The 24,978-nt window shown below is 36.3% G+C and overlaps 1 protein-coding gene and 1 pseudogene across 4 annotated transcripts in view; one reads left to right on the top strand and one right to left on the bottom strand.

The window, feature by feature from the left end:
• Window positions 1–24,978, bottom strand: part of RBM25 (RNA binding motif protein 25) — a 52,131-nt gene that overhangs the window by 1,857 nt on the left and 25,296 nt on the right. For all 4 annotated transcript variants that reach the window (XM_053927755.2, XM_024567249.4, XM_045201226.2 and 1 more), the window contains 12 exons: window positions 20,697–20,882; window positions 19,059–19,112; window positions 18,746–18,829; window positions 15,049–15,335; window positions 12,472–12,694; window positions 12,277–12,366; window positions 10,113–10,186; window positions 8,465–8,615; window positions 5,730–6,054; window positions 5,093–5,367; window positions 4,675–4,773; window positions 3,720–3,767 (listed from right to left, as the gene is read on the bottom strand). In XM_053927755.2, the coding sequence (XP_053783730.1) occupies window positions 3,720–3,767; window positions 4,675–4,773; window positions 5,093–5,367; window positions 5,730–6,054; window positions 8,465–8,615; window positions 10,113–10,186; window positions 12,277–12,366; window positions 12,472–12,694; window positions 15,049–15,335; window positions 18,746–18,829; window positions 19,059–19,112; window positions 20,697–20,882 (1,896 nt within the window). The remainder of the gene's footprint in view (window positions 1–3,719; window positions 3,768–4,674; window positions 4,774–5,092; window positions 5,368–5,729; window positions 6,055–8,464; window positions 8,616–10,112; window positions 10,187–12,276; window positions 12,367–12,471; window positions 12,695–15,048; window positions 15,336–18,745; window positions 18,830–19,058; window positions 19,113–20,696; window positions 20,883–24,978) is intronic.
• Window positions 12,707–13,828, top strand: LOC112310966 (cytochrome c pseudogene; annotated as a pseudogene).

Raw genomic sequence — 24,978 nt, 5'->3', positions numbered from 1 at the left:
GAGCAAGCTGGCCAGGGCTTGATGCAACTTTTATTCTAACTTTTACAAATACTACATTTATATATACATATATGTTTTGAGAAACTATTTCCTAAGGAAAGAAAATGTTATAAAGAACACAGTAATTTAGACAGAAGTATCAACTACATAATAATATATTGCATTTGCCCCCAAAACAATCTTACAATCTTGATATTTATGGAGTCTTTATGTATATGACACTGAATTAAATATTAAATGAGAATATATGAAAAGCATTTAATATAGTGTCTAGGATACAGTAAACAGAGTAAGTGAACACTGCAGAGACATAAGACTACTGAATAAATATAAGGTCCTATCCCTTTGGCAAATGAATAAATCAAATTATCTTCCTATCTACATAAGACTTAGGGCATCATGTCCTTGCCTTTACCCCTGCCCTTATCCCACACACAGAGTCAGCCCTCTACATCAAGGCTATAGTGAGGTAATACGGAACATCATGCTTCCTTCTACAGGAGGCATCTATGGTAAGCTTCGGGGTATCACTGCCATGAAGATTTGTGGTCCAATGTTACCAGCTGAAGTTAGGAGTTAAGCAAACTGGATCTCTAGCCAGACTACTTTGGTTCAAATGCCACCTCTAACTCTGACTAGTCACATGTCGTTGTTGGGTTATGTAAAACAAAGAAAGCAGTGGCTACATAAAACTGGTTCATAATTTTAAAATTAATATGCACAAAATCCTTTGAAGAGTGCCTAATATAGTCCTGGCTGGTGTGGCTCAGTGGATTGAGCACCGGCCTGGGAACCAAAGGGTCGCCGGTCCAATTGCCAGTCAGGGCACATGCCTGGGCTGCAACTCAAGTTGTACTCCCAGTAAGGGGTGCGTGACAGGCAACCACACACTGATGTTTCTCTTCCTCTCTTTCTCCTTCCCTTCCCCTCTCTCTAAAAATAAATAAATAAAATATTTTTAAAAAAAGAGTGCCTAACACCTAAGTGATCAATAAGTGCCTTAAGAGTAGCCAGAAATTTTTATTTTGGGAAAATTTCCCTAAATTTCTCAATGATGACAAATAATGAACTTACAATCAGCCTGTTATGAGTCATATTTGACCAATAAGTAGTTCAAAACAACTATGCTGCAAGTCTAATTAATATGGAAATCACACCTTGGAGATACATATAAAGGCACAAAATGCAACCAAAGTGCATTAATTTATGTAAAATGAGGAAAGGCGCAGTTTGAAAAAGTCCTATTTTTAATTAAGAGCAAAAACACTAGTTGAACTAAAAATTCAATCTCATTTATGAGAAGTATTTCAAGGGTCCATGAGCTTTTGTCAAAATGGGGTGACAACACCAGCTCAGCGGTTTCCTTCCTCACACTGTGATCAACGAGGACCCAGAAAATACTCAAAACTGCGTAAGTGATGAAGCAGTAAAGAATCTAACTAACAACACTCCAAATATCAAAAAAATTTCAACAGGCCAAAATGAATGAACACTGACACACAGCACTGACAGTGATTACAACTCTAACAAGACCAAAAACTAGAACACTGTTTTTTTCCTTAATTCCTTAATGCAGGCCTAAGTGTGAAAGAAAGCCTCTCTCTACCCCCAAGTAAAACCTTTTACAGACACTGAAAGGTCATACAAGTTCAGATTCTACTCCCAGGGATTATCTCCTTTCATCTAAGGCTCAGCATTATAGAGTGAACAAACTTCTCACAAATGCTTTATCTGGAAATCCAACAACAGCTGAAATCCAACAACAGCTGCACTGAGCTGGCTGGGAAGCAGAAAACATGTTTTCTGGCTTTAGATGGGACTTGTGCTTAGACACTAAATAGCTCAACCTTAGAGCTCCTTTTGGTTAGGCACCTCACTATGCCCCATCCTGACAACTCTGCAGCTCAAAATCCAAGTTCCCCCGTCAACTGTCATCTTGTATCATGTTAATGATTCTTCTTCCTCCTGGACTCTTCCCATTGCTGCCTTCCCATTCTGCCCTTTGGACCCCTATTACACTTAATACTAGTCATATTATACTCAACTTCTTTCATTAATGGGTCCATCTCCTTAATTTAACCAAAAACCTGACATTTATCTCCTAAAGATCCTGACACGCTTACAAACTTCTCAGAAAGTTCCTCACTTTCAAAGCTTTAGTCTCCACAGGGGAGGGGAAGCTGCTGGATCTTCACTGTTTCCATCCTTGTAAACAGTTATCTCCACTGAGATTTATGACACTGCACTACAGCACGCTTTCAGCCCAACAGCAGCTATCTCGCAAATGCCTAGTTTTTCACCCTCATTAAAGGAGCAATCTGGCAGCTGGTTCCCATTATTTCTCTCCAATTCTTGTCCCAACATGCAATAATTTCAATTTCTAGGTGTATGATCTAGGCTTAAAGTTTGTTAAAGTCAGCCCTAGAGGGGTAGCTCAGTTGGTTGAAGTGTCGTCCCAATATACCAAGGTTGCAGGTTCAATCCCCAATTAGGGCATATATAAGAATCAACCAATGAATGCATAAATAAGTAGAACAACAAACTGATGTTTCTATCTTGCTCTTCCCTTCTCTCTTCCTAAAAAAAAATCAATAAAAACTTTTAAAGAAAAAGTTCAGCCCTGGCTGGTGTGGCTCTGTGGATTGAGCACTGGCCTGAGAACCAAAGGGATGCTTGTTTGATTCCCACTCAGGGCACATGCCTGGGTTGCAGGCCAGGTCCCCAGTGCAGGGCATGTGAGAAGCATTGATGTTTCTCTCCCTCTCTTTCTCCCTCCCTTCCCCTCTATGTAAAAATAAACAAACAAAATCTTTAAAATAAAAAGTTCATTGAAGTCATTCTAAAAAACGGTATCCCTCTACCCCAGGAACTCTGTCCCATTACCGTATCTGGCACCTTGCCATCATCTGGATTGATACACCATTTGTATTCTTAAACATTCTACTCTCTCACTCTAACTTCGTTGGATCACTCCTCACTCAAACCACCAGCTCTGTTCCAACAGTATTTCCTTCTCCTCCTAGTGTGGGGTTCATAGTCTATTCAATCACACTCATACCACTACTATCAACATTCTTCTTCCTTTTCTCACAAAACCACAAGTTAGATAAATGCAACTACTGACTCTAGTGTAATATCCAAATTAAATGCAATTGGGAATGTGATGTTTGACCACTTTCAACCCAACATTACCGGTCCAAATGACAACACAGACAATCTTCAAGTCTCAATTTAGATGGTAATTCCTGTGATGCTTTCCCAAAACACTCAACACTATTAGATGCTCTATCTCCTCTGCCCCTTTTTACATATCTCCATTAGAGCAAGTATATTAGGGTATCATTATTTGTATACCTGTCTGTCTCCCTGATAGTTTAAGGGCAGATGTTCCATGTTATTATGCTTCTAATACACTGTTCTACCCAGGAAGCACTTAATAAATGTTCTCTAAATGTATTAATAAGTCCAAGATTTATACACACAAACATGAAAGATGGAAGAGGGGAAGAGACTGGTCAAAAAGGAAACCCTAACTTTAGCGATGTCTAATTATATCTTGCTGTGGGTGCCTTTATCCTCTTTTAATACATATTCAAATTTTAATTCAGGCCTATAAAGATTCTGGAACCAACACAGTTAGAAAATCAATCATACTCAGCAGTTAGTTTGTTCACATAGCTAGTAATTAAAATGTCAGTAACAATGAATTTCTGACTTACCATGGCAACATCATCTAAAATGCTCTGAGGTGAACTATGAGCCATAACCTAAAAGAAACAAGTAATTGTCATTTTGAAAACAAATAAATACCAAGATAGTCAAGCAATGTTAAGATACCCTCAAACTAGTATGGAAATTTCTTGTGGCTGAAGAACCTTTCTATAAATTTCTTAATTCCCCAAGCCCCACTCTCTTCAATGGATATTTGACACCATAACCTGGGATCTTAATTATCTATAGCATCTGTCTTCTAATCCAAATCCAGGCTTCCAAGTTTTAATGCCATAGTAATTACAAGCACAAAGGGCAACCTAAATCTGCTATTTCTAGTGTTAAAACAAGGAGAAGAAAAGCATTTCTTTAAATGTAACTAGTTACCCCTTTACAGAAATATGGTACTTCTATATACTATAATATCTGTGATATGGGGATAATATTAGTAACTTATACTTTCTAAGGTTGTTAGGGGGGTTTCAAGACGATAAGGTTACATAAAATGTTTAACGCAGTACCTGCTGAGAACAAAGCCCATCACCGAGTACTCAATCAGTAAATATTATGCCATGAAGGAAACTATTTTGCTTCTCTGCCAAAGGATAGATAACTAACAAACAAACTGATGAGACAAGCTATCAGCTGTCTCCACAAAACCTCCTCAACTGTACTACAGCATCTTTCTAAACATGAAGACAAAAAGGGAGTGGCAAGGCATTCTGGGGGCAGGGAGGCAGCAAAATTTGCAGCAGCAGCAATTCTGTCCTCTCTGACCCCCTGAAATGAGAGCATGTGGTGTAAGGGTCTGAAATAGGGTGGAAGGATTCATTTAAGTAGCCATGAATCTCTTAATTAAAACTAAACTATCACAAGTATTTGCAAGATACTTCATTTTAGAACGTATCTTACTATTTCAAAGTATAAAACAAATGTTGGTAGTGAAGGAAGAAAACAACTAACCTTAGAACAAACAAAATCAACTAATGTAGCTTCTTCTTCACCTATGTATTCTATAATTTTCTTATTAATCCATGGTCTAATTCGTCGTTCCATCAATATCTGCAAAATAAAGTATGGTTACTAAATTTTTGGAAGTGACTTTTTAATTATACTTACAAAAAAGCCTATAACCTTGTGAGTTTTCATAATATTAAAATATAATCATTCACAACTAAGACAGGTATGTATCAAGATATATTTGCTTCTCATTTATAAAGACTTCAAGTACCACCACCAATTCCCCAATAATCTAAATTCTCAATGTCAAGTTTCCAGCCACATTATTATCCCTACTTGTCATTAATAGAATCACCTGAGTTTGTATGCTACATTCAAAAACACTTCCTATAAAAATGTGAAATTACAATTTGCTACTCACAGAATCCACAATAGACCAATCCAGGGGATAAGCAAAGAGCTCAGGTTTGGCTGTAGGGATTTTCTCAATGAGACTCTTAATGTGTTTGCGCTTTTCTTCAGTGTTTACAGTGCCTTTGGCGGCATTTTTATCATCTTCACCATAATCCAAAGGAACCAGTTTCCTTTTTCGGGGTACATCATCACTGTCTTCATCCTCGAATTTGTTAAAGACACTATCTACAGGGAGTTTCTTTCTCTTCACAGAATTAGGTTGACCAGGACTATTGGAAGCACCTATAGTAAAAACAGTGTATTAGCATGAAAACTTCATTTTCAAATGTTACATTTTATAACCCATCATCCCCTCAACAACAGTGCAAAATATACTTCCACAAATCTCAGAGAAAGATCCCAACTATAAAAAATAACTCACTACTCACAAGTGCTAGAAAATTTAACTTTTCACTTCTTCTCAGAACTCGAGGCAGCTGCAGATATAGGAGCACTAGTAGAACTATGAAAACAATGGTGAGCTAGAAAGGCATTTTCGAATATTTTTCTATCTACCTACCAAGCAGCACATTTATTTTTTTCCTTAAAGCAAAATTTAGGTGTTTGCAGGGGAAAAAGAAGAAAGGAAGGAAATGCTAACATACCCAGTTTAAGACTTAGTCCTATTTTTGGCCTATGCTCCTCAGGTTGTTGCTGATCTGGCGAGTTTTCGTGAGGAATTATAATACCACAGGGAGACTCATCCCCAGGAGTGTTGGGGGTTGCATTGCCACTGGCAGAGGAAACAGATGGGGCGGAACTGATGGGCCTCAGAGTTGGTTTGAGACAGGGCTTCTGCTCAGGCTCTTCTTCCTCTTCCACGGGTTCCTCTCGTTTTTCTTCTTTTTCTTGCTTTTCTTCTTCCTCTTCCTCCGATTCTGGTTCTTGCTTTATTTGTGGTTGTCTGCGCCTCTCAGCCTCTTGTTCCATCTAAAACCAAAAATAATCAAATTAACTCAAGCAGACCACAGCTATACTTAATTCAACTGGCTTTTTGTTTTATATTCCCTTCATAAAATCTTTTTTTTCATTTGGAATAATGATACACTGCTTCTATAATTATAAAGCTGAATCTGTAAAGTGTGTTAGGTACTCTGCATAATTTTCAAAATATTGTACATATGTTACCTTTCTTCAGTGGCTTGTAAAAAACGCTTCAGATTAACAAAGGTAAATACATAATAGTTGGCTGATTCAAAATGAAAAGGGATGTTTTTATATTTTTATTAAAGAAATTATAACCAGAAGTTTTATTTTAGAACAGTATACACAGTACACAAGAGGCAACTCAAAACCTCAGCTGGTCATACACTATCATTTCTTCTTCCTAGCTAATGGCCGAGGGTGGCAGTCACTTCCGCATTCATGAAAAGAAAGACATAAGGGGGTGGGGGGAATTTAAGAGTCTAAGGCCTGTAACAAAGTGAATACTCCCCTGAAATTATGAAAGATCATAAAAAAAGTGTAAGACCATTATAAAAATTTAAATAGATCAGTATTTTTTTCTGTGCATGAAACAAACAAAAAAAATAGAAACTATATATATTCTAAACAATGTAAAATTTCAAATCCACTGGTAGAGAATTAAAAAAATAGCCCAACCTAAATGTTATAATGGTAAAGTTTTTTGTTTTTTGTTTTTTAACGGTAAGGATTTAAAAGACTGACAATATGCCCTAATAGGAAGTATGAAAACAAGAGTCCTGGCTGGTGTGGCTCAGTGGATTGAGTACCGACCTGCAAATCAAAGGGTCGCCAGTTTGATTCCCAGTCAGGGCACATGCCTGGGTTGCAGGCAGGGTCCCCAGTTGGGGGTGTGTGAGTGGCAACCGACTGATGTATCTCACACATCAACGATTCTCTCCCTCTCTTTCTGCTTCCCCTCCCCTCTCTCTAAAAATAAATATTTTTAAAGAAAAGTATGAAAAAAGACATAAGCACTATAGTAAAATTCTGGGTGAAAGATTATACCTCATTTAAACACATATCAGAAAACAGCATGTGAATTGTAATTCCACTTATAAAACTTACATATGAGTGGGATATATGAGTACCTGTGAGGTTAACATTTAAAAAGTAACTACACATGTATAATGATTATAGCTGGCTAGTAGAAATCAGACAGTCTTTAATCTCATTATTGTGTTCTATGTTGTCTGAACTTTCTATTTACTCGTGTAAGTACTTTATCAACAGAAAAAGAACAGTATTTTATTTTGAAAAATAAAAGGGACATGTTAGAAGACATGGTTTCTGTTAACAAATAGCAGGTTACCAGATTTTTAAAGTTGATGTGAAGAGTTTAGAACATTATTAGATTCATGATACATTGCGAGCCCCAAATTTTTAAAAATGACACTCTATATTCCTAATAAGCATGGGGTATGTCACGTCCTATGACACAATCTTTTCCTTTTAAATGACAAGCTTTTTAAAAAAAAAAATCTTTATTTTGGAAACAAAATAATTTAGGATGGCAGTGAGAGAGGAAACTCCAACCACAAAAGCACACTGTAGGAAGAGGTTTCTAGCAAAATTTCACTGAAAGACATTCATTTAACTTAAGTAATATTCGCAAAAATAAAGGAATAAAACATCTAGAAGATGGTTAGAATAATTAAACTTATAAATAAACCAACTGCATAATAAAACTACTAATAATCTCCCCCAAATAGCATGATTCATGAAGCATAAAAGTGCATTTCCATTATAAACTAAACTACATCACAGTCAGCTTAAGATGACATGAGACCAATGTCACTCCAATAAACTTAATAAAAAAAATTTTAATGACCTGATCTTTTTTTTGATCTTGTATTTACTTTTTTAAAAATTTTTGTTATTCAATTACAGTTGTATGCCTTTTCTCCCCATCCCTCCACCCCACCCCAGCTGAACCCACCTCCCTCCCCCACCTCCACCCTCCCCCTTGATTTTGTCCATGTGTCCTTTTTATAGTAGTTCCTGTAATCCCCTCTTCCCACTGTCCCCACCCCACTCCCCCCTGGCTATTGTTAGATTGTTCTTAACTTCAATGTCTCTGGTTATATTTTATTTGCTTTTTTTCTTCTATTGATTATGTTCCAGTTAAAGGTGAGATCATATGGTATTTGTCCCTCACCGCCTGGCTTATTTCACTTAGCATAATGCTCTCCAGTTCCATCCATGCTGTTGCAAAGGGTATAAGCTCCTTATTTCTCTCTGCTGCGTAGAATTCCATTGTGTAAATATACCATAGTTTTTGGATCCACTCATTTGCTGATGGGCACTTAGGTTGCTTCCAGTACTTATGACCTGATAATCTTAAAAGAATACTGTTATGTATGTGATAGTAACTCACCCTCTGAAGCTCTGCATCTGGATCTGGATGCCCTTCTGCCAGAAGTCGCTGCCTTATTTCCTCTAGCTCTTCCTTCTCTCTTTTCCTATCCCGTTCATCTGCTTCCATTTCCTTTTCCCTGTCACGCAACCTTTTCTGAAGAGCACTTCCTCTGCAAAAGAAAATCGTAATAGGCCATCTTCAATACTCAGACCATCAGCAACTGTATATGAGGTCTCCAAAAGCACTTTCTTTCAATACTAAAAGCTGCACGCTAACAGACTAAAGATTCTTATCTGCAGAACACCCAAGACATCGTGATCTCTACGCATTACTGTGTAATAAATGAACACTGTATTATCATTTAACACCATGCCTCATTAAGTCATTCTAAAAAACTACCTAAAACAGACAAGTAACTTCCAGAAAGAATGAAAGCTCTCATTCTGTGCCTATCCCACAGGGAAACCCCAACGAGTAAGTTGTGCTCTTGGATGTCAAGTTGTGAAAAATTAACACAAGAAGTTGTGACACTAAGAATAACTGTATCTTGAAGTAAATTCTTTCCCTTGTGGGAAAAAAGTCCTAGAAAGTAGTGCAGAATCAATAGAAAATAGAGGTTCTCTCTAACTAGCAGTTTATATCTCAGAATGCTGAATTATGTACTGCTATTTCATGATTCAGTAAGTTTACATTTTTTGGATCTTCTACAAAATCAAATCTTTGACATTTTTTCAGTAAGTTGCTAATTCTGATGCTTCCATTGTTTGGCTCTAGTGTATAAAACTTAATTATATATTAAATGCCTTTACTACATGCCTGGATCATGCAAGGTATATATGAGGTTTTTTTATTTTGAAAAGACTTTATTTATTCATTTTTAGACACAGGGGAAGAGGAGGAGGAGGAGGAGGAGAGGGAGAGAAACATCAATGTGTGGTTACCTCTCATGTACCCCCTACTGGTGACCTGGCAACCCAGGCATGTGCCCTGTCTGGGAATCAAACTGGCGACCCTTTGGTTAGCTGCCCACACTCAATCCATTGAGCTGCACCAGTCAGGGCAGATTTTTTTTAAATTAAAATATTGTCCATATCTTCAGGGAAATTAGTTTGGAGTAGAGGGAGCAGAACAAAGCCAACAATTTTACAGCAGTGACTTAAGTGCCAGAATCATAGTAGTTTAGAAACACCATGGGAACAAAGAGATGAGGGAAGGCAGGTTTCACCAGTGCTCACTTCACAGTAATATCATCAACTGGGTTGGGGAGGGGATATAAGGGTGTCTGGATTGCTTTGTGGCACTGCTGAAATCCTTGAAGACATCAATTTCTAGACCACCTCAGGCAGTTATAAAGGTCAGTAATAACTTGCTATTAAAACTGGACATCTTTAAAATAAATGAAGGAAAATTTATACTACTACTATGGACTTCCCCCACACCAAAAAGATACATAGAATTGTTAATCCTCTGCCGAGAGCTCTTTCCCCCATTGCCCAACCATCCTCCCCAAAACAGCCTATCAGCTATGGGGGTGATTACAAGATAGAATATGAAGATTCTGGTTTCTTGTTTATTCTGCTGACTGAACTTTTACTCCTTGGTAGACAAGGGAAAATACAGCTAAAAAATGTTGAAAATATGAGTTCATAAAACAAGGATTCTTTACCTGTAATATTTGGGATCATCTCTATCATCATCATAATCTTCTAAGAATTCTTTTAGTCGTTTAGCTTCTTTTGCCTTTGAGGAAATGAAGGACAAAGTGTGCAAAATTAACATAAAAGTCATTTAGGTTATACCCTCCCCCTTTCTTGGGAACAGATTTTTCTTATCCATACCACTTGAACTTTATAATTCTCATATACTTCATTTATTAAATGTGCGTAACAGTATTTTTTTTATCTTATAAGACAAGTCAGATTTAGGACGTGTCTGTAAAATAAAACCACATATAGCATACAATAATAAATTTCCTCTCTGAATACAATCTTCAAAGTACAGTCATTATTTTCTAATTAATGAAACCCGAGCACACCAAGAAACAAAACTGAAAGTTATCTTACTGAATATGTTAACTGAACAAAAAATTTTTTTACACATTTGCAGGTAAATGATGCTACAAGTAGTTTTTTGTGAAATGCAGGATTAAAATTTTAAATCATGTTCATGCATCAACTTAAAGGTAATGCCTGTCTCACTTTGAGTACACAAACCATGAAAATTCATGAACCTCTTACTCCCATTTTTGGAATTTTAAATACAACAAATATTGTATTTAATTGCAATTATATCTAACAATTGCCTATGTATAAATATATAATCTACACCTATATTATATGGATGATAAAATCTACATACAAAGCAGATAACAGCAGGTTTCTGACTACACTAAATTTTTAACATACTTCATCAAGTTCATATATTACCTCTCCTTGAAGACTTCCCCAATCTAATCCTCTATGACCAACTCCACCCCCAGAATCTCTCTGTACTCTCATAATACTATGAATACACCTTCATCATTCCTTAAACACTCTCACACATGCTAGAGCATGTCCCTTATCTCTCTGACAATACTACCCACAGACTATCAGGTAGCCATGACAATATAAATAACTAAATAAAACACAGGGAGGCTGATAAGGTAAACATTAAAACAAACCTAAGTTATGACTCTTGAAGAGCAGAAACTTCCACTTTTTACATCAAAGATTTCTGTTACTTGAACATTTTTTACAATGAGCAAATAAATGCTTTTGTTTTTTAAGTCCCTAAACAAAAAATAATAGGACATTTTTCTCTAGAAACACAGGTTTCAGATTTGCTTGTAGGAAGCAGAATCACTTCAAATCTATTCCACAATGTTGTTGGTGGCACACATTTCTTCAAATAATTATGTCTCTTACTCTATCATTCTCTTCCTTCCTTCCATCATTCTCTAACCTAGGGATGAAAAAGAAATTCTAGAACGAGAGCTACCTTCCAGGGAAATAAGAAGTACTTTAAATAATTCAGTAACGATGGTGGACGTGCGATCCGGGACACCCGTACTATCTATCTAGTTGCTGCATACACCCTTTTGGTTACTTAAAAAAATGCCCTCTATGTCTCATGTTTAAAAGCTATTGGAAGAAGACTCCTAACTTCAGTGAAGTTTTGGGAAGAATAATCTCCAAACTGGAGATAAAGAAACTTTAATGAAATTCTGGCAAAGACAGAACACATGGAACATACTACTAAAGCAAATACTATGATAAAATACACTTTCGTCATTTTAGTAACAACCTAAACCAACTGCTTCACTCTTACATATCAAGCAATGCAAATGTGAAATGTGAAAAACAAGATGTATTTTTTATGATTATCATATAGTTAAAAGAATAAACAGTATTCTAAGGAAGAACTACAATCCATTAATGCTGTATACAGAAGACAACAGTTCTGATTTGTAAAACCAGAGGTCTTCTCATGACACTCCTCCACCCAAATGTACCAACCAATACAGAATATCAAAGCCTCTTAAATTCAAAAATGTTGCAGATTCGTGATCAAAGAATGTTCTATCAACTCTCATTTTATATACTACTCTCTGACAGATTTACTTTAAAAGTATATCAAAATGTAATTTTGTTTACAGATAGCAAAAATATAAAAAATAAGAGGAAAAAAGATTTTGGTGTACTGAAGGTTTCTCAAGGTTACTTAAAATATATGAAAATAGTATTATACTGGGAGCTTGTACACTTTAATTATAAAGTTAATTTTAGTTAACAATATAGATTTAATCTCGTTTATATCTGAAAATCACTGATTTATAACTAGAATATTACCATTTCTCTTCTTCTTTCTTCTTCTCTTTCAGCCTCTTTCTCATATTCCCGAGTTTTCTTCCGTTCTCTGATTTCCCAATTCTTGAGACGCTAAAAATGAAATTTCAGAGTTTTAAAAATGTATACAAAGGGTTAAATTTTTGACTAAGCTACTAAGTACCAAGCTTTACAAATAAAAGCATTTCCTCAATTTACCTCTTGATAAGCAGCTTCTTTCTCTCGGAGTTTTCTCTCAAGTTTCCTTCGTTCATATGCATCTTCTTCATCCTCTTCTCGGTCCCTCTTCTTGTCTTTCTCTCTCTCGCGCTCCCGTTCCCTTTCACGTTCTCTCTCTCTCTCACGTTCTCTTTCTCGTTCCCGTTCTCTCTCTCGCTCTCTTTCCCGCTCCCGTTCCCTTTCACGATCTCTGCTCTTTTCTCTACATAAAAAAAAAGATAAAAATAAATCTGTCAGCCTCCTGTTTTCCTTTAAAAACCAAGGAAAAGAGAACATATGAAATATACAAACTCACAAGGCAGAATTCAGCATTTGATTTCTGTACAATTGTAAAATCCTCTGTATTTGTCAAAGAGACACAGAATATATTTCCAACCCCAAATTCTGAATTCAATGTTAATGCATATTGGTATCTCAGAACACAGACAAAAGACCCTGGGTATAAGAAATAAAAAGGACTAATGAATGTGGTAAAAGATAATCTGTTTCACCAGAGGTCAAGAAATAAAGGTGTTGGAAGGGTGTGGAGAAAAGAGCATTTTGGCATCTTACAGAAATAAAATTAAAATTATATTTAGGAGCAATAAAAAGTTCCCAAATATTTAATGCGGAATGATAAAACTGAATTGCAGTGTATGGTATGGTGCCGTGGATCTAGTTAAATACAAACATATATGTATACATATGAAATAATACAGTATTTATGGATTCATATCTATAGTAGATATATAAAAACACTGATTTTATATAGGTCAAAATCTCAATGATGGTTATTCAAAAGGATACTAATTATTATTCCAGGGGAGGAAGGAAAAGAAGAATTTGAATGCCCACTAAATACTAAGAACAATGAACTTCCAATTTCAGCAACTGGTAAAATGACCTAAAGTGGACCTCCCTTCAGCTACAGTAAGATGGAAAATCTGCAACACAAAAATGCATATTTCACATACAGAGTGGGATGTACGGCTTGCGAGTGGGAACCTCTCTGCACTGTGTGTAATGAAAGATAGATTTAAAAATGAGTGATGTTGAGAAGGGCGAGATTTTTGTTAAGAAGTGCACCCTGTGCCATACTGTGGAAGACAGAGGACAGCACAAGACTAGGGCTTAATCTCCATGGTCTATTTGCCTGAAAGACAGATCAGGCCCCTGGATTTTCTTACAGGGATGCCAACAAGAACAAAGGCATCACCTCGGGAGAGGTTACACTGATGGAGTAGTTGAAGAATAGCAAGAAGTACATTCCTAGAACAAAAATGATCTTCGTTAGCAGTAAGAAGCGTACAGAAGGGCAGATTTAACAGCTTATCTTTAGAAAGCTACTAATGAGTAGTAGTTGGCCACTGAGTTATTGCAAGTGTCTCATAACTTTGTACTGTATTTAAACTGATCTCATACACCAGAATTCAGATCATGATGGCTGACAGAACATTTCTTTTGCTCAGTCCTGATGTAAATAGAAGTGGCTTGTGTTTAAATGAATATGATCAGCTTTTTGAACTGTGATGGTAATTTTGGTTCAGCAAGTGCTATCACTATTCTTCCCTTCTAAAAATGATCGGACTTGGTTCATAATGTTCAACTTTTGACACAGATGGTGAATGTCATCTCAAAACCTATAGGAGATTGGTTTTGTATTTAGATTTATCAACTGGTCATATTAACATGTTTAAATACTGAGGAAATATTGTTGCTTCACTGTTTCTTTGAACAGCAAGACTCGTGTTTCAAATTGTGTTCATTAACGTGTTAAAAGGCAATGGCCGAAGATAAGCTGGCAGCATCCATTTTATCTTTTTTGGTCCTAACTATGCCAACTTAATTAAAATTTCCTGCATCTAATCTGTTGCCTTTTACTTAATTAAATGCATTTTAGTGTGATTTATGTATAATATCAAATAAAGAATATTTAACTCTTCAAATAATATGCCTGAAAACTAGCTTGAAAAAAAAAAAGATGTGCTTTTCTTCCTTCCCTATTCTCCCTTTTCCATTTCTTTTCTTTTTTTACTTCCTCATTCCTATAAAGAATTTGAGAGTCATCAATTGAAATCAATATAATTAAGAAAAAATTCTAAATACAACAAAACAAAACAAAGGTGTAATTAGGAGGAGTCATAAAGAGAGTAAATTTAGAGTCTGGGAGGTGAGTTTCGGGCATCCAGTGGAATATAGGACCAAATAAAAGACACCAGAGGCTGAGCACTGGGGTGCTAGAGCTCATTTCCCAGTATACAGGACCTCGATGAAACACCAGGAAAAAAAAAGACCACTGGCCCAGGAAGACAACAGAGAATCCTGTCTGCCCATAGAACTGGGTGGACAGTGGTGTGTTCTGGGTGTGTGTAAAAACCGGTTTAACACAGAAACTAATTTTAAAGATGAAAATTGTTACTCTCACCAGTGTTTTTTACATGTGCAATACAGCAAGCCAGGCATGCTCTGTGGCTAAGTTCTCTCATCACATATATGTAAAGAGTCCTAAGAGTGCTAACCTGCAGTTTGATTAAAGCTATCAGGAAAACTTCTATGAAGTTTTCTATGAAGCCTTACCTTGATCGACTCCGATCCTTATTGCGATCTGAACTCCGTTCCCGATCGCGGTCACGATCTCTTTCTCGATCCCGGTCTCGATCTCTCTCCTTTGTCCGGTCACGATCCCTATCCCGTTCTCGTTCCCGCTCCCGTTCCTTCTCCTTTTCTCGTTCACGTTCTCTTTCCCTTTCTCGTTCCCGTTCTCGCCTTTCTCGTTCCCTTTCACGCTCCCTCTCTCTTTCTCTCCGTTCTTTCTCAATTTCCTGTCTTTCTTTTTCTTTTTTGCCTTTCTCTTCTTCCAGTTTCTAGAAACCAATAAAAGTACTTTTAGAGTTAACTCTGTAGCTCCCATATTCAGAATTTTCCCGGCGCACTGCCCAATATTGGGGGGGAAGGGGAACAAAAAAACAGCAGCAACAACAAAAAAACCACTGGTACTTTATGATCAAATACTTGTGGTTTTACTTGACAAATTAAACTAAAGTAATCACAAGACTAATTTCGTGCAAAACCATATGCTCTACAGAGACCAGGTATCTCCAATCTTGGATGCTGGGAGATTGTGTCAAGTGTGGCTGGCCACTCAATGATTATATAATAACTAAAATGACCATGAGAAACGTGTTGGTTCATAAAAATTTCTAGTAATACAATCACTTGGCTAAAATGTAATTCTTCCCATTATAAATTTCTGTAAATCACTGGGACTACTGATACTAATTTTAGCCCCAGACTTCCCATTACCTAAAGGTTACTAGTTCAGGTTTTAAAGAGGTGGGAAAAGAGGCCACTGTAACACAACTAATCTACGCTCTGGTGTGCCCACCCTCCAAAAGGCAAGGTGAATTCAGCCAAGATCTGCTTTACTATCTACGTTGAAACATTTACTCCCATCATTACAAGATGGATAGCCCACCAAATGCAAAAGTTTGAAAATCACTCACTTCAAGCAAAAAATGTACATTATTGTAGTAAGTTTCATTTAACTTAACTGTAAAAGCAACATATTTATTCCCCTTATGCCTATAAGACAATAAAAATATACTGACAGTGATAAATCCATCCTTGGAAGGAACAATTGCGTATTAACTTACAGATGCTGTGCTAGGACATGGATCGCCAACACTGGATTAACCTTGCCTACAAGCTATGTTTCTGGGAGGAAGAGCAAGTACATGGTTCACAAACAAACCAAATAACAAAGTAAGACCAAGTTTGTACCCTGACAAGATTACCAGTGTATCACACGGTTTCTACACAATCTCAGAAAAAAAAGAAAATACCCCGAACAGGAAAACAAAACAAAAACAAAACATATTTTTCCCTTTGGTTCCAGGATTAGAGTCACTGAAATAAACTGTAGCAATAAATGTGCATTTTTTTTTCTTTTCTCAGTCATGTAAAGCATTTAAAACAACTTTAAAAAGCAATCTTACCTGTTATACTCTTTTTCTCTTGCTCATGGATCAGAGAACTGAGAGGAGTATGAAAGAAAAGCTAATGCGTGAGAAATCAATATATTCAGCTGCTGTGCCAGTCTTTATCAAAACAGATGTAGGCAAAGCTAAAACTGAATACATTGAAATTACAAAGGGAAGAGAAAAAGAAAATGGTAGAAAGAAGACAGAAACTGTAAGCTACTTAAAGGACCAAATTCTGATTTCTGAAACAGTTCTATAAAATTATAAAAATTTAGATTTTACAATGAGGCTAGACTACACAAAACTTACCTCAGTGTCATACACTTATAAAGAAATTTATTTCTGAGATAAATACTTACAGATTATTTTAGCTGTTCCAATAATTTCTTTTGTAGAATTCCTCAATTTTTTAACTCTTGCTTAGTCAATGCACTACTTAATTTCTTAAGTGTATAGTTTCACTTATGTAAATAATAATTTGTTTCAAACTCAATTCAAAGGTTTTGTTCTGAGTAAATGAAAAGGTGAGTGAATCTGGTTCATACTAAATGCATTTCTAAAAGATTATATCTGTAATAAATAGATACAAGCAGACACACACATATATTTTAAGACAAAGACTGAAGAAAGAGGAAATGGAGACTAAACTGATGAGAGAAAGTAATGAAACAATGAAGAGAGAAGGATAGAAAAAAATCATAAATCTTACCTTGTTCTCTCTTCAGACTCGTCCGTGCTGTAAATGGACGCCCCCTGCCACGCTGATACCCTGACAGTCTGCGGTTATTTAATAAACTCATACCAAAACATGCAAAGGTTCACTGAGCTCATTTTTTGTTACTCAAGTTTTAAACATTTCCTTTAACCATACCACCCGATAAAATAAACATTTTTTCTTTTTCATTTTGACTTTAATTGTTAAAGCACATTTTGGAAATTCAAAACATTCCTCCCGTAGTGAATTAAGTCTTAGGCAGTCAAATGCCTAACAGCTTCTCAAAACTCTGAAGCAGGTATCTTGAATTAATTAAGAACACAATTTCATCATATTTTTACCGATGACGTGACAGGGTTTAACAAATAACAAAAAGGGGGTAAACCACACACACAACTGTATACTATTTTCAAGCTTACTCGGACACTGAATTTGAATATTAAACCTAACCAAAAGTATTCCTCTAAAGTAACTTCCCAGGGCCTACCCTTTTAAGTCTAAAAATCAATTCGGCAGAACTGCATTTGTGCTTTTAGACATATTTAATTCCTGAAAAAGCACTGTGTGTATCAGCTAGGGCTGGGCCTGGATAAATGTTCGGCGGCATTGATTGTCAACTTGGAATTTTGAAAGCAACGAGAAAAATTAAGATTAAATAAAAGAAAATATAACTAAACACAACATTTCACTGAATTAAAGGTCACTCAGTCTTATGAGGAAGAACCAGTAATATCTCAGCTCTGACATTAAAATATCTTTCATGCAGTGTTTACATTTCACTGTCCATAAGCATCATCTTCAACATCAGCGAACATTCACAGATGCACTGTCGTTGAGAGAAGCTTTCAATAGGCGAAACTCGTGAGTGGGATTTACTATGCACAAATACCCATTTCCAAGCCAGTTACCCCTTTGCATATTTTTCTGAGGGGGCATCCATAAATATAATAAAAAACAGAAGCTCATACTTACATCCTATTCCTTGTTACTTTCCAAGCTGAGTGTTTCATCTTGCATTAGTCACCATATGATCTCTATCATAATGGTGGGGGGTCAATGAATAGATTAGCTTTATGGGCATTTACAGTTCTTCCATGCATCTAAAATTTGGTAAGTCTGGTAACCACTGACCTACTTTTTAAAATCTCCCCCTCTCAACTTAATCTATGCAAATATAAATCTTAAATTTTAACCTCAGCTCTAAAGAAATGGTTTTCCTAAGATTAAGTTAAATAACTGCCCCCAGAAATACACTACAGTGTATGTTATCCTGCCCCCTTGAATCTAGTTTAAATCTGTCCTTGATGTTTATGTTGAAATCTAAAACTAAAATTAGATTTCACTCATATTAAAGTGAGATGACTGCAGAGTAGTAACTAACTGAAAAACTAAGTACAATATGTCATGGTCCACTTTAATATGGTATTGGTCTTCTGTTTTTTTTCTATCTAAGTATCAATTAACCCTATAAAAAGCACTTAAAAGTATATCCTAATGTAAGGTTGATTTTTTTTGTCTGTTTGCTTTGGATTCTGTAAAAAGTCTAGATTGGTATCAAGTGAAAAAACAAGAATACTACCTTGTGTGTATCTCTGAATTTGCTGATCTCTCGGGATATCAGGTCTCTTTTGTCTTCTTCCATTTCTATAGCATTTATATCCTCCTAAAACAGAAAGGGGACAAGAGGGAATGCATAAAGATCAATCTAATAAAAGTAAAGGTTAGATATCTGTACAGGTCTTACAAAAGATAGAAGTAAATAAATTAAAAGAACTAATATAGCAGCAAATCTAACAATCGAAGTTAAATAGGAAAATCATATAAACAAGAATCACAAATCTGGCAATTAGCAGTAAACCCAGTTATTGTAAAAGCCTACAATGTGAACAAACCTTAGTGATGAGTGGATAAGGGATCAGGGGTGCCACTGGAAATCTGCGGAAAATCTGCGGAAAAACCCACAAAGAGTTTTTAAAAACAAACAAACAAAAACCCAAGAATTTACATTACTCTGTAAAATAATGCTCTAAGTTTATAATACAAACAATGCAAAATTTCTGTGACATTTTCTGGATTTCAAATTACTTGAAAATAAAAAATGGATTTCACTCACTCTCTATAACCTCTCCCATTACCTCCTCCTCCTCCTCTAACTCCCTTAAGCAATGGAGTGAGGACTGTCTCATACTAGCGGGGCTTTTTCCTTGATCCAGATTTGGAAACAGTCATACCAAGAAAATGTTCCTGTAATTTCCGCCATAAAGCAGGATTTCTTTGATCCTCTCCTCTAAACCTATATCCAACATCAATGTCTAGTTATTTTCTCCTTTTCTATTAGTGGGGAAGGGAGAACACTCCACAGGCCTCAATTAGCCTGAACCTCACTGCCTCGTCCAATTACTGTTCCCAATTACTAGCATTTCACCAGACAGGTATTTATGACCACATGATGAGGAAGAACAAGCCAAGTAATAAAAATGTATTTGGCCACAAAGAACATTGAAGATGCCCTAATAAGGCAGTAAAATATGAAATAATATGAACCTTGGTATTAAACCCAATATTTCATAGTACTTTTTCTTGGCATAGAGACAATCCATGCATATAACATAATTCTAACATTTTTGAAGAACTCTCTTGTCCTAACTGGTATGACTCAGTGGGCTGAATGTCATCCCTTAAACCGAAAGGTCACCAGTTCCATTCCCAGTCAGGGCACATGCCTAGGTTGCAGGCCAGGGCCCCAGCAGATACTCATACAAGAGGCAACTAGCTGATGTTTCTCTCGCACATCGATATTTCTCTCCCTCTCCCCTCCCTCCCTATCAAAATAAATAAATAAAATCTTAAAAAAAAAACCCATTCCCCACAATTTCTCTAAGTTTATTCAAAAGAAATGGGTATAAAAACCAAACATTTTCTTTCAACCTAGACCCCCTACTGTTGAGTTAGCTTGGTCTGACAAAGAACGGTGATAATAAAACACACTAGGGTGGAGTGCGTCATCTTGTGCTGCTCTTTCCTTGTCCTCCAGTTAGAATTTAAACAGCATTATTGTCCACGGAGGATATGAGACATAGTTTATAAGGAGAGGTGGCTAAACATTTAAAAAATGGGTAAAAATCCTGTGAATGAGACTAGCATCTACTTGGAGCAGAGACAGAATAATAATGAGGAAGAGTAAGGCAAAACATGGCCAGCCCCTTCACAGCCAAACAAAAACAAAAACATTTCACTTTAACCCTTAATATCAGTCCCTACACCTCATCACTCCAGGTTTATTTCGCCTTACTGAATTTGAATCCAAAGCTAATCAGAAGCTTCCATGCCAGTACATTTCAAAGATGGAAAACAGAAATGTTTTGGTCAAAAAATTAAAGTTAATTGGTCAAATTAGGCTTAACAGTATATTATTATAAATGCTAGTCATTGTTTTTCCCTCAGAAATTGAAATGTAATGAAAGCACAAGAGTGACACCATAAAAAGTAAACTGGACAAATGACTGTTGTCAGAAATCAGTAACACATACGTCCTCTTTCTTTTCCTTCTTCTTCTTCCTCGGGTGAGAGTCAGATTCCTGTGAAGGGGCATTGAGCTCGCTGGAGTATTCACGTATCAGAACTTCAATGGCCCCTTTGATCATCTGATCTCTTCTCTTTGTTTCTTCATCTAAGGCTTCTTCATCATCATTAGTGACGGTTTCTGGTCTGGCATTCTTTAAAAAACAAAACAAACAAACAAAAAAAAAAACAAGGCGAATTCAGGAGTGGGGGATGGGGGAGGGGAAGAAATCAACCAAAAAAGTGAAAATCATTCATGTACTAAATAAGAGTTAGTACACAAAATAAATAAAATGTCTTCTCTAAAACATTCCTGTTAAATGCAGATTTGGTTTTGCTCTTAACTTTATAAAACCAAACTTTTATTTTAGTGTTTCTTCCTTAGATGCTGGTACTTAAATCACTTCCTTCCCTTGATAGCTAATATTCTGATCCTTAACCAGCTCCGGAAATATTAAATCACAGGACTAGCATACTGCACAAAACATCTGCTACGCTTTCCCACTCGTTCAGGCTGTCTTGCTCAATAGTTGCACAAACTAAGAATGTTTCCTAAACAATTCAACAGTTGAAAATTTAATTATGTGAAAAAAGCAAAGTATAATGTTATGTACATGCTAGTTCTACTGAAAATAAAAGCATGCGTAGTTGAAGTGAACCAAAAAACACTAGACAATTTTATACAATAAAATGCAAACATCAGATGGGTCAGGAGCTGAAACAATGGCTTCTTTTTTCATAATTTCTATAATGTGGGAATATCACTTATAAAAATCACATACACTAAGTAAGAATCAACCAATTATTGCACAAATCCTTCTCCCCCATGACTTGCACATGTAACATAATAAAAACCCCAAATTTGCCCTGACTGGTGTGGCTCAGTGGGTTGAGCGCAGGCCCGCAAACCAAAGGGTGGCCAATTCGAGTCCCAGTCAGGGCACATGCCTGGGTTGCAAGCCAGGTCCCCAGGAGGGGGCGCTTGGGAGGCAGCCACACGTTGATGTTTTTCTCCCTCTCTTTCTCCCTCCCTTCCCCTCTAAAGATAAATTTTTTAAATCCTTTTTAAAAACACACACACAAAATTCACGTTGTAATGTTTCTCACAATTAAGCAACTGACTGTAAGACTTCATTAACTTTAAAAAGAAATCTAGATTGTTACTTGTGTCAATATGGAAAAAAATTACTGGCTTCTAATGCACTTCTGTTCTTCTTGTTTCTAAGTTTTATTTCAAGTCCCCTGATTAAGGAATTAATTCAGTTCAAACCACAAAATTTAGAGAATGACCTCAGGACACTGGATAGTTTCCAGTCCGTTACTTTCAATTCCTCTCAAGTCCACACGTATACGGTTTTAAATTATGAAAGTTTTTGTATACGTACAAAAACTTTTCTAATTTAAAACCATATACACATGCATCCCCCAAAGTACGGATCAATTTACTTGGTAAACACATACTGTGGCACATTTTCAGATACACAAACACAAACCATGCCCTTCTGCACAAATGCTGGCTCCCGGTCACAATGCATACAGCTCTACTCAAGGTTGAGTTTAACTAATTGTCAATGTAAGAAAAACAAAAATAACCTTGTGGCTCCTTAATGTAACCTAACAGGTATTTCTTAACCACCAGCATTCTGAGAGCTATCTCTAATGAATACTTACTCAACAAGCATTTACTTCTTAAATGAATTTACTCAACAAATTAAGAGCCTATTGTGTGCAAGATACTATGCTAAATGGCAAACAATTCAAAATTCAAAATCATCTTGCCCTTAAGCATTTAACAATAAAGAATAAGAGAAAGTTATGATACAAATAACTTCAATATAAGTTGTGCAATATTATAAAACTAACCACTACAAGAGTTTCTTTCTCAAACCTGCCTCTTCAACCAATTTTCTTGTTGCCAACCTTTTCTACCTGGCATCTTAAATAAAGAAAAGCTGCTTTACGCAAGGGCTGTAATTAAACAGTTAAAATTATTTTTCAAAAATATTGTAACTATAATTCTAACGACGTGTTCCTTTCTTACTTTAGATCAATAATCTATCACAAGTAAGGTCTTTATGCAGCTTTCACTAAAATCCCATCAGTGAGACTCTGCTCCTCCACACAGGTTTGAAATTAAAGACTGTACCCTCCAGGAAACTTGTCACTGAAACCAAAGGTTCTGAAACACACATGGCTATTTCACCCAACTCTCAACTGCTGAGACCTAAATACTTTATTATGAAAATGTACTTTATGAAACAGCATCCAAGACTGTCTTTAGCTTTCCCCTACATTCTAAATTCCTTTCCATGGCCCTGGCTGGTGTGGTTAATTGGACTAAGCACCAGCCTGCGAACCAAAAGGTCACCGGTCCAATTGCCAGTCAGGGTACATGCCTGGGTTGCGACTCAAGTTGTACTTCCAGCAGGGGGTGCTCGAGAGGCAACCACACACTGATGTTTCCCTCTCTCCTTCCCTTCCCCTCTCTCTAAAAGTAAATAAACTAAATAAATAAATAAATTCCTTTCCATGAACCCTCTACGTCTCCACATTCTTCTAAGCATAAGGACAGATGTGGGTTATAAATCCAACGGCTCACTTATTTAAAAATACCCATTGTCCCTGAATTCCTTACCACCACCATCAGGAAAGCTAATCAGCCCAAATCTCTTAACTAATTGTAAATGTAAAAAAACAAAAACCACCAGCTATATCATGGAAAGTAAAGTTACTTTTGGTTTCAACTGGCTCTACCTCTGGGTCCTCAACCATAAACAATTTCCTGATTTCCAGTTTCTTCTTCCACTTCAGAAACAAAAAGTGCATTCCATTAATACTCAGCAGCAAAAGTTGAAGGGTTTAGCAGTACAACAGAATCACAGAAATCCATTAAGTATCTGAGATATTTATGTGGCCCACTTAATCTGGCTCTTTTGAGAGGAAAATGTAAAAGCTTCAATAGTAAAGGTACTAGTTGTAAAGCTGGAAAACAGCTCTTCTAGGCTCCTTTGGCATTCAAAACAAGAACTTCTTTGGGAACTTAAGCAAATGCAGAGCTCTTTCTTTTGATGAAAAGTAGATTCGGCCAGACTAATCTGCGGGTGAAGATGTGAAGATATTCCTACCTACAGCATCTACTGCCAACTAAAATGTAATGTAAGTGGCTCCTTCCAGAGATTATCTGTGCTTTCAACACTGGTAAGAATTCGTTCTTGAATGTGTGGTTAACAACCACCACCTGTGACAATCAAGCAGCTAGCTCTCCCTCCATTGCTGAACAGCCAGAAGGCAACAGGAGGTGGACTAGAGCAGCATGGCTACCATAAATTAACTATTTTTACTAAAGGTCAAAACGCTGCTTCCACAAATTCTGAAAAATCTCAATGAAAACTTCCAATCAAGGTAATAGACAAGACACATAATTCCTCTTGGGTCAGAAAAAAATCTCTCTCTCTTTAGACAAGTTCATGTTTCTTTTTTGGTCAAAGAGAACTCTGTAACTATGTTTTCTCTTCTGCTTAAAATCAAAAAAATGCCTGAATAAAAAGTAACATACAAATTTCTTAACATCTCATTTTCGTATCATCCATCTTAAGCCACTACTCTCTAAATTTCTTCAACAAATCAACAATAAAGGAGAAAAAACAGGTAACCTTTCATATTTTATCCTGAAAAATCATGACAAATTTGCACTCTATACTTCACAATATAGTTATACTTGCCTAAGTTACTTTTTAAAATTTATCTGATAGTCACTTGACTTTTTGAAAATCAAAATTGTTGAGGAAAATGGATGCTCCAGAAAATAATGCCACGTTTGTCTTGTGACTTCATGCACCTGGGCCTCATGCCAACTGTACCCAGGAGTAATGTCTGTTAATTTTTATTTCATTTTATCTGAAATAATTGTTTCTTTCGGAGGTGGCTTCAATTCCATTCTTGAAGATAGATACAAATGTATTTAAATTGTGGTTCCACTTGCTACAGTCACAAAATTGTGCATCTCCTTATTCATATAAATACATAGTGAAGGGCTTTACTTCATATTCAGAGCACATTATCTGCAAACACTACAAATTAAACCACTTCACAAGCCTATGAGTAAACACAGCAAAACAATGAATCCCCGTGGAAATAAGTAAGAAATCAATTATCACAGCAAGGAAAATCTGAAAACTCTTGTGGCATACAGTTTGTTTTTGTTTGTTTTTTTAAAGATTTTAGTCATGTGACAGGTAATACTGCTGATCT

Source organism: Desmodus rotundus, chromosome 7 (assembly GCF_022682495.2).
Source record: "Desmodus rotundus isolate HL8 chromosome 7, HLdesRot8A.1, whole genome shotgun sequence".
NCBI lineage: Eukaryota > Metazoa > Chordata > Mammalia > Chiroptera > Phyllostomidae > Desmodus > Desmodus rotundus.
This window is presented reverse-complemented; position numbering and strand designations above follow the sequence as displayed.